Genomic DNA, 15,885 nt, shown 5'->3' on the forward strand with positions numbered 1-15,885 from the left:
ATGTTATAATGTTATACTCTCATAAAAAAACATGCCCAAAGCCTTGCTTTGACTCACTCATGCATGTTTGAGAAATCCTGCAGCGTTTTTAGGCAGCCATGCTGAGGAGCAAAACGACAGGTGGGGACCAGAAACTATTTAAACATAAAAACAGCATTTTAATAACAGCTAAAGGTGACRTASACACTTTATTATGGTATAGTATTTAAATATATGCCTGAGAAACACATAAYATTGCCCCTTTAAAACYAGAATGGATGAACAATATAGGAAAAGTCAGGCGACCCAGTTCAAGGCGGCTGCAACAGATAATCCATCTTAGCAAAAACTAAATGGCTTTTTTTAGAGCTGCTGAGCTGTGTGCTGAAGATGACTTTCAGCTACCACTAACCAAAGCTCAAACACTTTATGCAGGTTCCTTTCTTAGCTCCTTTGGCATGTAGGGTGGTGAGCGATATGCATTTATTCAAGGAGTAACGTTTTTATTAAGCTCAGTTTTGATTGGAGTGAAAGTAGCCACGTTTTCGGTCAGTTACTGGACAGCTGGGGAGCAGAGAAAACTGTTAGCGTCATTAAATTACTCATTGATTATTTGCTATTTACTTAATTTGAAGTGGGTAAAATTTTTGGAGAATAACAATTGTTTTCTGTCAACAGTTCAGTTTTCAAGAATCGTGGCATTCCTCTTTGAATCGAGATATTCCCCAGCCATCAGTGACCAGCTGCCTGCTTCACCATCAGAACCAACACCGAAACCACAAGAGGAGCATCAGCGGACCACCCAATGCTAATGCTCTCTGCCACTTCCACATCGCTGCCAGCATCAACCCTGCCACAGGTCAGACTCAAATTCATCACATCGGTTTATTCACATCACCAGATTTCTTCAAATGTGTGAAAAATTAAAAGCTACAAAATGACTTTCTTTTTTTTTTTTTTAAATGTGCCTGCATACAGCATTTCAACATTATTCAGACTGAATAAAATCAGCTGTAGGTCAAAGGGCTTCTCTCTTGTGCTTCTTATCACAGAAAGTATAATTAAATTTAAAGATTGCTGTAGGCTGTTCATGTAATGTCACAGGGAGCTTTTTGTGCTCAGGGCTGCTCTTAGTAGCTGYGAATGTTTTGGTTTTGTTCTTGTCTGTTTTTTTTTTTTTGGGGTAGCTTAATTTGACCTGAATCAGTACAAACTCTGGTACATTTTTTCAGCCTCGAGGCAATGACATCTGCTGTATTTGTATGCTTAAATTGTTTAATTGTAGAATACTACAGGCCACATTTACATAAATGTAAGTAAACTTAGAGTATTTTTGTCCTGAATTTCTTCATTTCTTTGTGTGACAGGTTTTTTTTTTAATTTAAAGTTTTATATCCTTCAGTTTGACATTTTTGTCATCTTGTCCTCTTTTTGTACAGACATTCCTTTACTGCCCTCCATCTCTTCCTTGAATGCTGTGGATGATGATGAACCTGGGAGTTTATTTACAGTCCATTGGCTCAACAACAAAGAGCTTCAGTTCACCTTAGCCATGGAGGTCTTTTTGGAGCAGCTCAGGGGCAGTTTAGAACAAAGAAACGATTGCTTCATTGAAGGTACAGAAAAATGTTTAGTATCATTTGGAACTTGCTTGTAATGTTTTTTTTATTCCAGTCAAACATTAGATTTGGACATGTTGTGTTTTGGTTTGCGTTATTTTTCAGAGATTGAAGATGAAGAAAAYTCTGATGAAGAAGATAGCAGGCCAGTTGACGTTCATGGGTTTGATGGGCTTCCTGTCGCAGCTGTGGAGCATCAGGTGGACGTTTTGTTAGAGGAGTGGAATAAAGCGGCTGACATGCTGTTCAGTATACATCCCATAGATGGCTCTTTGTTAGTCTGGCATGTTGACTGGTTAGATGAATTCCAACCAGGCATGTTCAGGCAAGCCCAGGTACTTCACTGTTGATGCAGTTTGTATTTATTTACACGTTTGTATAAATATATGYTGTTTATTTGAATACTGATGCCTTTTCCTCGTAGTTAAACAATATAAGCATTGATTAAGCATAATTAATTGGCACCTAAAATACTCATAATTTGTTATCAAGGTTGTTATAAATTAGTTGGAACAGAAAAAAATGTTAGTTTTGGAATTATAAAACTACTGTTGAACATTAATTCTTTTACAGATATGTAATGAGAAWAGAAGACCATCTCTTGAGTTTTCATTACTGTCAGTGTCACTCGGTTTAAGTTTAGTTTTGTTGCAAACTTYTTCAGATGAGAACAATTTTAGCACTTTGTTTTGTACAAGTGTTATTTCTGCAATGTTTCATATGTCACAACTAACCCTGAGCTTAAATAATTAATTTTTTACATATTACGCATTTGTTTTTGTTTTCAGGTGTCGTTTGTGTCCCGTATCCCTGTAGCATTCCCCACAGGTGATGCGATCTCCCTGAGCCACAGTGTGGTTATGTACGCTTGCAATAAGAATGTGGATTTAGCCATCCAACACGACAGACAGCGGCCACCTGGGAGCTCATTGTCTCGAACCAAATCTGCTCTGATTAGCTATGGAAGTCAAGGAAAAGTTGCACCCAGCAGCAGTCTTCGGCTAAGCATTTTTACCCCTAATGTCCTCATGATCTCCAAACACGATGACGGCTCTTTGAATCAGTGGGCAGTCAGCTTTGCYGAGGACTCCGCTTTCTCCACCGTGCTCAGTGTTTCCCACAAATCACGCTACTGTGGCCACCGTTTCCACCTCAACGACTTGGCCTGTCACTCCTTGCTTCCTCTCCTCCTCACCACCTCACACCACAACGCCTTGAGGACGCCGGAGGCAGAAAGCATCCCGGCTCCTCCTGGGGCCTACTCCTGTTCCACGTCTCTGCCTCACGGGTCACGGCCCTCCCGAGTGTCGGTGGGCGGGGTTTCTCAAGATCCCAATGCCATCTATAGCGAGCTGATTTTGTGGCGAGTGGACCCTGTCGGCCCACTGTCTTTGTCAGGCGGGGTCTCAGAACTTGCGAGGATAAATTCTCTTCATGCATCAGCGTTTGCTAATGTAGCCTGGCTGCCAACGCTTATTCCGAGCAGCTGTTTAGGTGAGTAAAATAATTACAGATAGCCGTTATCAAACTCTGAATTTATTGGTGCATTTTTTGATGTACTGAATCTGTTTTCTGTCTTTTTAAMTCTTAGGTGTGTACTGTAACTCCCCGAGCGCATGCTTTGTGGCAAGTGATGGCCAGTCACTCAGGCTCTATCARGCTGTGATTGAGGCTAAGAAACTCCTGAGTGAGCTCTCCAATCCTGAGATAGCTGTAAGTGAATGTAGGATGCAGACAAAAGATTATAGTTACTGTTCATTGCAATAATGTTTACTTTATAAATTTCTTCTGGGWATGTGTCATGCCAGTTATAGACTGTTATACTTTATTTTAAATATGTCACAAATGAGCTGAACTATGAGCACGTTTTACCCTAGCTTGGTTTGAMAAAAGCATGGTGGTGTGTTTGATTTGTTTGCTTATACACTGTAAGTTGAGCTGCTTACCTGCTAGCCATCAGGAAAAACTTGATTTTCATCATTGTTCTCTGGTTTCACAAAAAAAAAAAAAAGTTAGCTCTAATGAATAAACTGCCAACCTTACAATTATTAGACACCCCTCTCTGTCATCTGACTTAAAGATGCTTCACATGTGTTGCAGTTTGTGTATTCAAATGTATTTATTTTTTGTTTGTTTTCAGAAATATGTTGGAGAGGTGTTCAACATCGTCAGTCAGCAGTCCACAGCAAAACCAGGCTGTATCATAGAGCTGGATGCCATCACTGACTTTGTGAGTCATGAAATTCAAGAAAAGTGTTTGATTTGTGCACTATTTTTTGTCTTTGTCCTCATGACTCATTATCCCCCTGTCTAAAATATTTAATTGGGTTCTAGACCAATCAAAGTGTACAYAACAGCATTCTGTTGAAAATATGGGTCTTTGCAAACGGTCTGCTGTGGAAAACTAAACATAAGATATTTATATCTCAGTGTCTGCATCTGATTTATGTTACAAACACATGTTGCTGTCTTTTATTTGTTTGTTTCTGCAGCAGGGAAAGGAGACTCAGCTCCTGCATGTCTTTGAGGAGGATTTGATTCTTGGCACTTTGAGAAATGAAGCCACACAGGAAACCCCTCTCTCTCCTCGTAATTAWTTAATTTATTTATTTTAGATTTAATATGTACGCTCTACAAGTGACGCAACTGTTTACTATTTTTCCCTTTCTGGTTATTTTTCAGCAGCTTCCAGTAAACCAGCTTTTTCAGGGCGTTTTTTTCTCGTTGTGGTAGAATTGACCCCGACTGGTCGCTCACTCCTCCACATGTGGCATCTCCATCTTGCTGCTTGCCCTGTCACGGTTGGTGAGTACYTTGTGTATAAAGATTGTAAGCAAAGTTTTCTTTTATTGTTTCCTTTTAATTTTAATTTGAAGGATTAATGGCCGTATAAGGAACATTTTCCCCCTCCAGTCACAATAACAACGTRCAACAAAGAAAATTAATTAATTAAAAGCCTTTGATTGAATGTGTCCAAGTTTTACTAAACAGTATTTCGTTTTGTCTTTGCACCCTCCAGAGGAAACTACATCACAAAAGGACAACGACCCATTTTCTCCCGTGAACAGCTCCCAGTTTATCTTTGATGCACCCAATTCTCCATTAACTCAGAAGAGTAAACCATTAACTTCGAACCTGCAGAGCACCTGTCGCCTCAGCCTCACAACACACAAGTTGTGCAGCCAAGAGATGGCTCTTCCAGCAGGGGTGGAAGCCATCAGTGTTACTCCCTCAGCAGGTGAAAAAAACAATTTGGACACATCATGTGCAACAGATCACTAGTCCAAGCCTGTGGAATTTACTGAGAGTCACCCAGACAAAGCATCACATTTTAACATTATATCTAAAACTTGGTCTTTAAATCAATGTATGAATTCAGGCACTGAATTTGTGTTCAACTCTGGATAGGCTGATGTGTCATTAATAACTAAGTAGTGAATGCATTCAGTCATTCGGATCAAGATTAATTTTACATGAATACATCTTAAGGCAGTGGTTCAGAGCTTTTGAGGAGGAGTTCTGTGGAAAGGTTATGAGAAACTAATATCTTAGCTGATGTAGACTGATCTTTGAACAACCTCAGTAGTGACGTAAATGTTTATAACAGCTTGAACSGCTTTGAAATTTTTGACATTGGAGTTATTTTAAGGCAGAAATCCCCTCTCAGAATTGAACTCATCTCAAAGACTTTTCTACAACATGTAAAAATAATTGTCAATGACCTTAAATAAAGGATAAACGATAAATAAATTAATAATAATAATAAGAAGAAGAAGAATAAGAATAAGAATAATCACTTCTTTTCTTAGGTCACTTGAGTGCATCGTGTTCTCTGCCAGCCGGTCGAGTGCCTTACCTTCTTGCCACTTCCTGTTCTGATGGAAAGGTGCGCTTCTGGACATGCGATGTTGTTTCAGCAGAACCCTCCAGTACTGATAGCTTTGTGTGTCAGTGGGAGGAGTGGCCTCTCCTGGTGGAGGACAGACTCCCCAGCAGCAGTGCAGTAAGCGTGCCTGGTCGCCCCATCAAGGTGAGCTGCTGCCATGCTGGACGGATCGCTGTAGCCTACAGGGAKGCGCTGAACGCACCTCTTAACTCGACACCTCATCTCGGCTCTCATCTGCTGCCACCTTCTCCCAACCTGTCATCCTCGCCGTATACATTATACAACAACACCCACCTGATCCCAACCCTGATTGTACAACCAAGCCCAGGTTTGACTCCTAACTCAGTCAACACAAGAGAACCACCGGTGCACATCAGCATCTTCCAGTGTGAGTCGACTGGTGGTTCGCAGTGGATTCTAGAGCAGACCATAGTCCTGGATGCCACAGATTCCTCTAATTCTGCTGCTGGAAGTCTTCCAAGTAACTTCCACTTCTCTCCGCCAAATAAACAGTGTCCAGGTTCTGCTAATAAGAGTTTGGTTCACTTGGACTGGGTTTCTCAAGARGATGGATCACACGTACTGACTGTTAGTATCGGGACAAAGATTTATATGTACGGTCGACTATCTGGGAAGCCTCCAGAGCTGGGTCTGTCATCTGATTCAAACAGAGACCAGAGTTTGTCTCGCTTGGTTCTGCTTCGATTAGTCAACCTGGTTTCCTCTGTCGAAGGCTCTTTGCCCATCCCAATTTCCCTCTCCTGGGTTCGGGATGGGATATTGGTGGTAGGCATGGAATGCGAGATGCACGTTTACTCCCAGTGGCAGCCCCCGGTYCCCCCCAAACCTAATGGTACAGTCATCCAAGACACAGATATCAGCAGCAGTGTCTCCTCCATATCCTCAGCCGTCAGACAGTATCAGGAGGAGGGTCATAATGCYGCACCTCCCATGTCTTCACTGACCCTTCCCAAAAAGAGCCTAACAAGATCAATGATGAGCCTGGCTCAGAAGCTCAGTGGGAAGAAAACGGCGTACGACCTTCCTGTGGAGATGGAAGATTCTGGGCTCTTTGAAGCAGCTTATCAACTTTTTCCTACTTTACCTCAATACCATCCTGTACAGCTACTGGAGCTGATGGACCTTGGAAAGGTAATGAAAAATTACTTGCTTATTGTTTATAAGTGCAACACAAATTGGAGAACAGTGTTACTTTCACTTACACAGAAAAGCAGAGACTCTTCCATAGCGTATTACCAACAGACACCAATTTAAAGAAACAACTATTTTTTTGTGTAGCAACCTAACTAGTGCATATGTCCTGATGCATCTCAATAAGCCAGGTAGAAAAAATAAGTAGGTCCTCTGGGTGGGTTCTTTAGTGAAAYGTTTCATCTCTCCTCCAAGAGACTTCTTCAGTCTGATGAATTTCAGGTGAACTCAGCCTTATAAGCACTGCCTCCACATGGTGGACAAACAGGTTAGTCACATGCAAAAGAGGGCCATCGACTAACAATAGGCTTGATTAGCTCTATTTAGTCATATGCAAAAGAGGGCCATCGACTAACAATAGGCTTGATTAGCTCAATTGTYCTTAGAGGGTCATGTTCCCCATCACCTGACTTATTGGTTTGGATGTTGTGGTTCTTAGGTGTCGTGTTATGTGTATGTAGTGAGTGCAATGTGGAGGCAGTGCATATAAGTTCGCCTGAAACTCATCAGACTGAAGAGGTCTCTTGGTGGAGAGTTGAAATGTTTTACTAAAGAAGAACCCATCCAGAGGACCTACTTATTTTTTCTTTTTGATTTTTAACTGGTGCATACTTTACTGTTTTAAAGAGTAAATCACTCGCTAAATTGAGAACTACTGATAAAAACAACACACAGTTTGTGCCTGAGGAGCAAACCAGAGCAGTTTGTAGATTGTCTGAAAGAACACAGTTTTGGATTTAATACTTGTTTTAAAACTGAACCACTGGAAAAGGTGTTGCATAGTTCCATATCAAATGTATCCACAATTTATAGCTTTTTTTCTTTTTTTTGCAAAAATACTCATCTGTGATGCTATTACTAGTTTCCAGTGTTCCTCAATTGGCCATTTAAAACCACTTTCAGCTAGAATGCGAGAACCACTCACCAAAAGGCACTTGAATTGTGATGATTTGTCAAGAAATATAAACATGCACAAATACTTATTCGTAATAAACCTGCAGACAATTCATTTGTATGATTACTTTTTTAAAGCATCTTTACTGGCCGATATGACAGTCTGAAGGAGAAGATCATTACATTTTAACGTGTTACTGTTGCTTTTTTTAACAAAAAAACGCTGTAAAATTTAGAATAACACATTCTGTCTGTTTTTAAGGTTCACCGTGCCAAGGCAATTCTCTCCCACTTGGTGAAATGCATTGCTGGGGAAATTGTGATACTTAAAGATAATGCCACCAATCCAGAGAGACGTGTGAGATCTCGAACTATCAGTGTCGGCGGCAGCACAGCAACGGATCAGAAGATATTCAGCAAAGCAGAGAGCTCCAGCCCCGACTACACAGAGATAAGCTCCGTCCCTCCCCTGCCTTTGTACGCCCTGCTGGCAGCTGATGAGGACACACCACAACTTGGTGAGCTCACAGCATGTAGTTAAATATTAAACGCTCAATAAAAGTTAGATCCCATGTATAACAAAGGGGTGAAAGAGACCATCTTTCCTGTCTTGTTGCGAGACACTTAGCGTGTAAATTTTAGATCTGTAATGTGTGTCTCTACAGAAAAAGCTGGCAGCATGAGTGGAGACAGTGGGCACGGCTCCAGTCAGACTGATGCTTACGATGAGCTCTTTCATACACCCAACACAGTGGATCTCGACCCTCTGCATAACGAACAGGAGGAAAATGGGAACAAGGTCGGTTTCAGGCTTCTTKTTTTTTCTCTCGTGTTTTTTTTAAGCTATCCGAATTTGATAACAGCTATGTCTTAAATTTATTTCTGTTTTTCTTTCTAAAGTGAATTCTACAGATTGTCTTCTGGTTTTATTTCTATAGGTGATAGACTTGTCCCAGTACAGTCCTACTTACTTCGGTCCAGAACATGCTCAGGTACTTTCAAGCCACCTCCTCCACTCCAGTTTGCCTGGATTAACTCGTATGGAGCAGATGTCTCTCATGGCGCTGGCAGATACCATCGCTACCACGAGCACAGACCTCAAAGACAACCAGGACAAAAGCAAAGGTACTTAAGAAAATATTTTTATTTATATGGGCATGGTATATTTTGTGGCATTTAGAGAAAAAATGTTGAGTGTAATTTGTTTACAGGTGGRGAGACTCTCGATGAGTGTGGATTGAGGTTCTTGCTGGCTGTCAGACTCCATACCTTCCTCCTAACCTCCTTGCCTCCTGTACACCGAGCACAGCTGTTTCGGCAAGGTACAGTCGTGACTTTCAAGTGTTGCAGTTTTGCCTCCTCTACAATAGGACTAAAAATAAGAGGGGTATAACAACGCTAAGATGTGACATGAGATGAAAGAGAAGTTCTMAGACTACATGGATTCTCAAAGTAATAAACTCCAACCTATAATTGTTTTTAAGCTAGTCAGCAGCAGCAGCAGACAGTGCAGGTAACAGGCAGCAGAAAAGGCAGCTCAGTCTGGTACCAATTACAGMCAGACACTGATACATTCTACTTTAACTACAAAGAAAATTCACCRAGGAGTGTAACTGCAGCAACCAAGAGCTGTAACAAGTGTATATATTTTTCTACATTATAATGATTTTCATAGCAGTTCAGAAGCACCTCASTTTGCCCACAGAGCCATTGGTCTTCCTGTCACTACAGAAGGTTTCCATCTGGTTACAAAAGCAATAAATGTCTCTGCACTTCTTCAGCAAAGCTGATTCTCACTGAAGTATCCAGTTAATAACTATGGATTCCTAAAGCCAAAAAAAGAGGGCATTATTCWTGATCCTAAGTGTAATTACTTGTCCATGAATCTCCTTAAGTAAAGTGAATAAGCCACTGTCTATTCATCATTATTAACTRCTACGGTAAAGTTACCTTTGGGCAATCTATGAAACTTCCCAACACTTTAGCTGTCAGCGGGCACCTTTGTTTTATAACTATTAGTCTGTGTAGAKCTCCATGCTAAGGAATACCAAGATTTATCATCTGAATATTTCTTCTCTGTAGGTCTATCAACGTGTCATTATGCCTGGGCCTTCCACTCTGAAGCCGAGGAGGAGCTGCTGAACATGCTGCCTGCTCTGCAGAAAGGAGAGCCCACCTGGACGGAGCTGCGCTCGATGGGCGTGGGCTGGTGGCTGCGCAGCACCGACAAGCTGCGCAGATGTATTGAGAAGGTACAGCAGACTGTTTATTCATCACTTTTAGTTAAGTTCCAAACTCAGATCTAAAACTCAGTCTGCTTAACAAATGACTGTATCAAACTATCAAAATCTGAAATGTAGGTTTTCTGTCAAAAAGAACATATTTATACTGTTAATTGTAAATATGTAATTTTTGTTTTTATATAAAGTACTATGTCTAAGGAATAAAGAATTCAAGCCCCATTAGGTGCAACAAAATACCTTTTTGCTATGTAGTTCGTTCCAGCATGTGATATTTTGATTAACACTTGCCACCAGTAAGATTCACCCAATAGAAAAGAAATGTTATTTTTTTTCCTTGAAGTGAAATATTTGCAAAATGTTTTTGAAAAGGAACTTCACATAAAGTAACATCTGTTCCTGTCTGAGCCTGGCATCCTTGCTCTGATTGTTCAGTTTATGAATTAAGTGTTGTCAGGTATCTGAAAACACAGTTTTGCTGAACTTGCTCTAAAACGCACCGCAAACAGGCTGAGCTGAAATGTCCCATAAAACGACAACTTGTTCCTTAGATAACTGTCTAAGCTGAGGTGCTTATGGCTTCGGCTGAATCAGTTGTTCCTTTTTTTTGTCAGGTTGCCAAGGCTTCCTTTCAGCGAAACAATGATCCTCTGGATGCAGCTATATTTTACCTTGCACTGAAAAAGAAGGCAGTGGTTTGGGGACTGTACAGGTAGGCTGAATTGACACTATTTTGCGCAATGCCCTCACACAAGCTCAGTCCTGTCAGAAGTGCTGCCGACCAGTGACACTGACACTGTTTGAACGCCATTCACCGCAGGTCTCAGAAGAACGTGAAAATGACAGAGTTTTTCCACAACAACTTCAACGAGGACAGGTGGAGAAAAGCGGCGCTGAAGAATGCCTTCTCTCTGTTGGGAAAGCAGCGGTTCCAGCATTCTGCAGCCTTTTTTCTTCTCGCCGGCTCCCTGAAGGATGCTGTGGAGGCAAGTGGAAAACCGACATGACAAAATGCTTCTAAAAAGGTTTTGTTCTTTCAGCTGTGCTGACACTTCACAGCCTCATAAAACTCAAGTTAGAAACCAGCTTTTCAGTATGAGTGAAGTCAAGTGCTTCTCATTTTTATTTTTAAACCCTCTCTTTTCCGATTGAGCTGTTCCTGCATCATCTTTTCATATTTAATAGATGTGTTAAATCATGTAGTAAAAAGAAAGAAAAACATATTCCCAAATTCAGATTGCACAGCTACTTTTTTATTGGGAGACTTAGTTGTATTATTAAAATAGTTCAATATTTTCCCATAGTGGTATTCTCTCATGAGGATTTTGCAAAATGCACAAACAGTTCTTGATGTTAGCAGTTGACACATGGAGGGTGATGTGTTTCTTTGTGCCTTTGTTTTTAGTTGTCACATTAATTAACTACTATGACCTCTTTTTTTAAACCTAACAAAAGAAAATATTCATAATTAAGGGTGTTTACCTAGGAGCCCAAGAAAATTTAGGCTTGTATCTAAAAATGCAACGACACATTCTATAAATAAACGAATGGCATCATTTRAGAGCTTGTGAACACAAATACACTCCAAAATACTAATTCCTAGACATCAAATAAAACCAGAATGCTCTTTTTTTTGTTCAATCATCAGAAAACCAGTTAACACCTCTTACGAAGCAAGTTTACTAACCRTGTAATTCTTAAAAAACAACTATTTTTCTGAYTTAGGACAAGAAATAATAGGCTTTTTTGTCTAGGGGCACTTAATGTTAGGGATTGATGTTGGGGTGGTGTGATAAACTAACCTTTTAACTCTGTYAGGGGTTTGGTAAAAYGATTGAGCATCAAGATTATRAAATTTGAATCTACAAGCTAGTAKTTGGACAGGTCCTTGGAGAATTGGTGGCTGGGACAGGTCTAGTTATGCTTATTGTTTTGTAGTGTTTTTGGTGCTGTGTATGAGCAGTAATAGCTATCATTATCAATGGCTGTGACACAGACCATCTTGATTGTTTAACCTTATACTTATCAAGGTTATTTCTGCTCAGATGGTCCYTTAAGCAGTGAGTCACATTATTTCATCTGCATGAGTAACTGCAACCTCTCTGAGGATTTTATGGAAATGAGCATCATCCGGGCAAAGGGCTATCATTGACTTTGCTCATTCTCCCTGGCTGGGAGGTAAACTCATTGAAATGCACCTCACACCTTATCAGCTATGAGCATCCACAACAACTTCAGCTACCCTTGCTCATTTTGCTGTGAGCATGTTTTCTTCTTCTTTCAGCTGTTTTATTTCCTGTTTTTACTGATTTAAAAAAAACCAAACATTTAATGCCGGAGGATTTTATATTGATGGATTTCTGTGCATCCTGAATTTACATTATTGAGTTTTGAGCTAAAGGTGGAAGGTCTTCTAAACTAGAATTGATTGTGAATGTTGTTTTTCTCTTTCAGGTGTGTTTGGAGAAAATGCAGGACTTGCAGCTGGCCCTGGTGATTGCTAGATTGTACGAGTCCGAGTTTGAGACGGCATCCACCTACAAAAAGATCCTCCAGAGGCATGTGTTGGGACATGACAACCAGGTGAACAGTTTGTGTGTGTATGTATTAATATACATCAGTAACTGTTGTTTGTTCTATTTTAAAAATACAATATTTGACTATGTGGTGTTGTTTCACATCCATTTTTAATCAATAACACATTTAGCTTTAGTAATTTTCTGTATAATCCAGATTCCAGCTCATCAGGATCCATTCTTGCGGAGCATCGCTTACTGGGTCTTGGAAGACTACAGCAGAGCACTGGACACTCTAATCAAGCAACCTGCTGTCTGCAAAAGCTCTGGGTCCTTTGAAAATAAATATAGCACTGGTATGTCACCCCCCCCCCCCACCAAGAACAATCAAGTAGTTTTCTGACTTTTCAAACTGGTGCTCTGAATCTTTATTATACTGATAACTGAGTATCTCGTACATCCTACAGAAAATAATCTGAGTAACATTTTAAGAATAGATGACAATCTGAACTTAAAATGAACTCATTTTAGACTTAAAAGCTAAACCGTTCCTGAATAACCCCTCCCCATGTTTCAAGTGTTTTCATAAATTTATAAATTCTCAAACCACATTTCGAATGTTTTGAAGAGAAGATATCTCCTTCTACTACAAAGTTAAAAATTACTCTGCTACCTCAAAGATAGATGTTTTCTCCGTAGCCAGGACTTCAGTACAAGCTGCCATGTCTTTTGACTTTTTAATTCCCTCATAAAAAACGGAATCCAGCTTCCCGCCTTTCCCAATCTTTTAAACTTTTTGCTTTAAGCTCTCTTGACATTTACATAACCAGCACCGTCTGTCAGTGCACAAGTTCTTCTACTGCTGCATGTGTAAAGTTATTTCAAGGCTCAGCAATGATTGTCAGGATAATTCTGGCTTGTTTTTCTGATTCATGCGATATCCGATCCTACATCGAATTCACTACAGTAAAGCCAGACTAGCAAGAACATTTGATACAATGTACCCTCTGAACAGTGTTGGCAGACCACTGCAAGTTATGCACGTGTGTTTTGGAACTGTCCCTTCATTAAAAGATTCTGGTCTGAATTACTATTTTTATTTTACATTGTCTTAAGTAAGTTAAGACATTCTTCTAATGCCTTAATTGCCTTGTTCGGAGTGTGGCTTACTTAACTTACTGTCTCTCCTGCTGAAAAGTGTTTATTAGTGTTTACAACTCTGCTGCCCAGGGGACTAACTCGGCTACTTGGAAATCAGCCTACTTATACAAGCTTGATTTGAGAGGTCGTTTATTTTTAATAGGGAAAAATTAGGCTGACCTGTAAGGCTGTATCATTTGAAATTACTTGGAAACTCTTCCTGTCCTGCATTAAAGGCACAGACTGTCAAATCATTATGAACTGAACACCATTTTTCCTTTTTGTTTATTTTTTATCTGTATATTATGAGTAGCTGCTGAAATGTAAAGAAGTTAAGACTGCTTAAAAAAACAAGATATTTTTCTGTCCCTTTTTGAATTTCTTACAGGTTCTTCTGCCATGTCTGCGTGCAACCCTGAGGTCTTCAACTTTTACATTTACCTCCGTACACAGCCTCTCCTTCTCCGCCGCCATTTTAGCTCTTTAGACAAGACGAAAGTGGCTTTGACCGCTGAGGGTCGCAGGGCTGACTCCATCAGTCTGGATGAGAGACGTCTGTTTTTCACAGCTGCTTATGCACATCTGCACGCCGGGTGCCCCATGCTAGCGCTCGAAGTCCTTTCCAAAATGCCCAAAGTCCGCAAGCACTCTAAACTCTCCAGTCAGGAGGATACGGGCATCGCGCCTGAGCTCAGCATTGGGAGCAGGAACGGGCAGTCGGACCCCAACTGGTCCCCGCCCGGCCTGAACGGCTACCACTCAGATGGGAACAGCAACAGCAGATCAGACTCTGTGTTGAGTTTCGACTGGAGCCAGCCATCGCTGGCCCTCCCAGATGAGCCCCTGGAATTGAAGTGGGATAGTGACAAAGATGAGGAGGATCAAGAGGATCAAGATGAGACTAAAAAAGAAATCAAAGCTGCGGACAACAGTGTGTTTCARGACCGGCACGACTCAGTGTTGACGATAGCAGAAACGGTGAAAAGTGAAGAGAGTGAAGACAGCAGTGAGTTCATTGCTCCGTCTGACGACATCTTCTTGGCCCAGCTCAAGTTCACTGCTTGCTTGAAGATTATGACCACTGAGCTGCGGACGCTGTCAACAGGGTATGAACTGGAYGGAGGGAAGCTGCGTTACCAGCTCTGCCAGTGGCTAGAAAGAGAGGTACAAACTTGATCTTTCACCAGAACTGCGTTCCTATTCCTCTGCATTGTGGATATGATGTGATTTGAAATTTAAGTTCACTCAGTTGAAGTTTTATTTTTGCATAACTCCCACACATTTCTCCTCAGTTCAGGCTACTGTTTCATTATTTTCTGTCTGTCAGTTTATATAAACATCACGTTGTTTAGTTTCCTCCCATGTGAAAACAATATGATGTTTTGGTAAAATGCTTTGCTACAGCTAGCATGCATAAATGATAAACACCGTTGTGATGAGTTGAATTATTATTTTTTTCTTTTCCAGGTGGTAGCTCACCAGCGTTGTTGTGGCTATAAGCCCTGCTTGGAAGATCAGTCAGTCCAGAGAGATAACCCTGTTTCTGGACCAGTGGAGGAAGAACAGGTGTTGATCACTGTCTTTTTTCTTAAATGAAAATAAAGACATCAGATTCAGCACAGACCTGCTTTTTTTTTAAACAAACTGTTGATTTATTGCAGTAAACCTCTACTGAAACATTTATATTAATTAAAAGAAGAGGCTAACACGATTTCACCTACCAGTGTCAGAGTTTAGTTGCCACAGGTGTATAAATACTTTATCATTTGTTCAGAAACTGATAAAGCTGCAATGTTTTTCAGCCCGGGAGCCCCCGAGGTGACAGCCAGAGGAGCAGGAGACTCTGGCTGCAGAGTAACCAGCCTTTATTGAGGATGTTTTTGAGCTACTGTAGCTTGCACGGCTCCCACGGCGGAGGGCTGGCTTCTGTACGCATGGAGCTCATATTGCTGCTACAAGAGTCCCACCAGGTGAATAAAACATGCACAGATATACAATACAGCCACAGGTAGATGGGGCATGGCAGTTTGTTTTGTTTTTTAAGTAGGACCCAGTGTTTCCCATTAGAAAACTATTATTTATAGATGGTTTATTCCATCTAAAGCAGAAAATAACTTTTAGCCAAGCAACAACCCATCTGTATTTTATGAGATTCAAGCAAAATCAAAAAAAAACATAATTCACATAGATTGAAAAGGTGTAGGCTGAAGCTAATCAGCTTATAAGTTCCTGCTCTTACATCTTTATTACAAATAAACCATTTCCACTCATCATAGCTTTAGTGTAGCTAACAGAATACATAGAATCAACAATTAAATAAAAAACATAATAAATACATTTTTAAAAAATTATATTTAAGGATGTGAAGCTAATCAGCTTATAAGTTCCTGCTCTTACAT

The 15,885-nt window shown here is 40.5% G+C and overlaps 1 protein-coding gene across 3 annotated transcripts in view; it reads left to right on the forward strand.

The window, feature by feature from the left end:
- dmxl1 (Dmx like 1) overlaps positions 1-15,885 on the forward strand; it is a gene marked incomplete in the record, with an annotated part of 63,015 nt that overhangs the window by 8,333 nt on the left and 38,797 nt on the right. For 2 of the 3 annotated variants that reach the window (XM_014002623.1, XM_014002625.1), the window contains 22 exon segments: positions 658-838; positions 1,419-1,595; positions 1,704-1,933; positions 2,387-3,092; positions 3,190-3,311; positions 3,739-3,828; positions 4,091-4,187; positions 4,281-4,403; positions 4,618-4,836; positions 5,408-6,636; positions 7,853-8,108; positions 8,256-8,389; positions 8,529-8,715; positions 8,802-8,912; positions 9,673-9,842; positions 10,445-10,542; positions 10,651-10,816; positions 12,285-12,413; positions 12,564-12,702; positions 13,875-14,650; positions 14,954-15,052; positions 15,289-15,456. In XM_014002623.1, the coding sequence (XP_013858077.1) occupies positions 658-838; positions 1,419-1,595; positions 1,704-1,933; positions 2,387-3,092; positions 3,190-3,311; positions 3,739-3,828; positions 4,091-4,187; positions 4,281-4,403; positions 4,618-4,836; positions 5,408-6,636; positions 7,853-8,108; positions 8,256-8,389; positions 8,529-8,715; positions 8,802-8,912; positions 9,673-9,842; positions 10,445-10,542; positions 10,651-10,816; positions 12,285-12,413; positions 12,564-12,702; positions 13,875-14,650; positions 14,954-15,052; positions 15,289-15,456 (5,607 nt within the window). 3 annotated transcript variants of the gene reach the window in all.

The sequence above is a fragment of the Austrofundulus limnaeus genome, unplaced genomic scaffold (genome assembly GCF_001266775.1).
Source record: "Austrofundulus limnaeus strain Quisiro unplaced genomic scaffold, Austrofundulus_limnaeus-1.0 Scaffold14, whole genome shotgun sequence".
In the NCBI taxonomy this organism is placed as follows: Eukaryota; Metazoa; Chordata; class Actinopteri; order Cyprinodontiformes; family Rivulidae; genus Austrofundulus; species Austrofundulus limnaeus.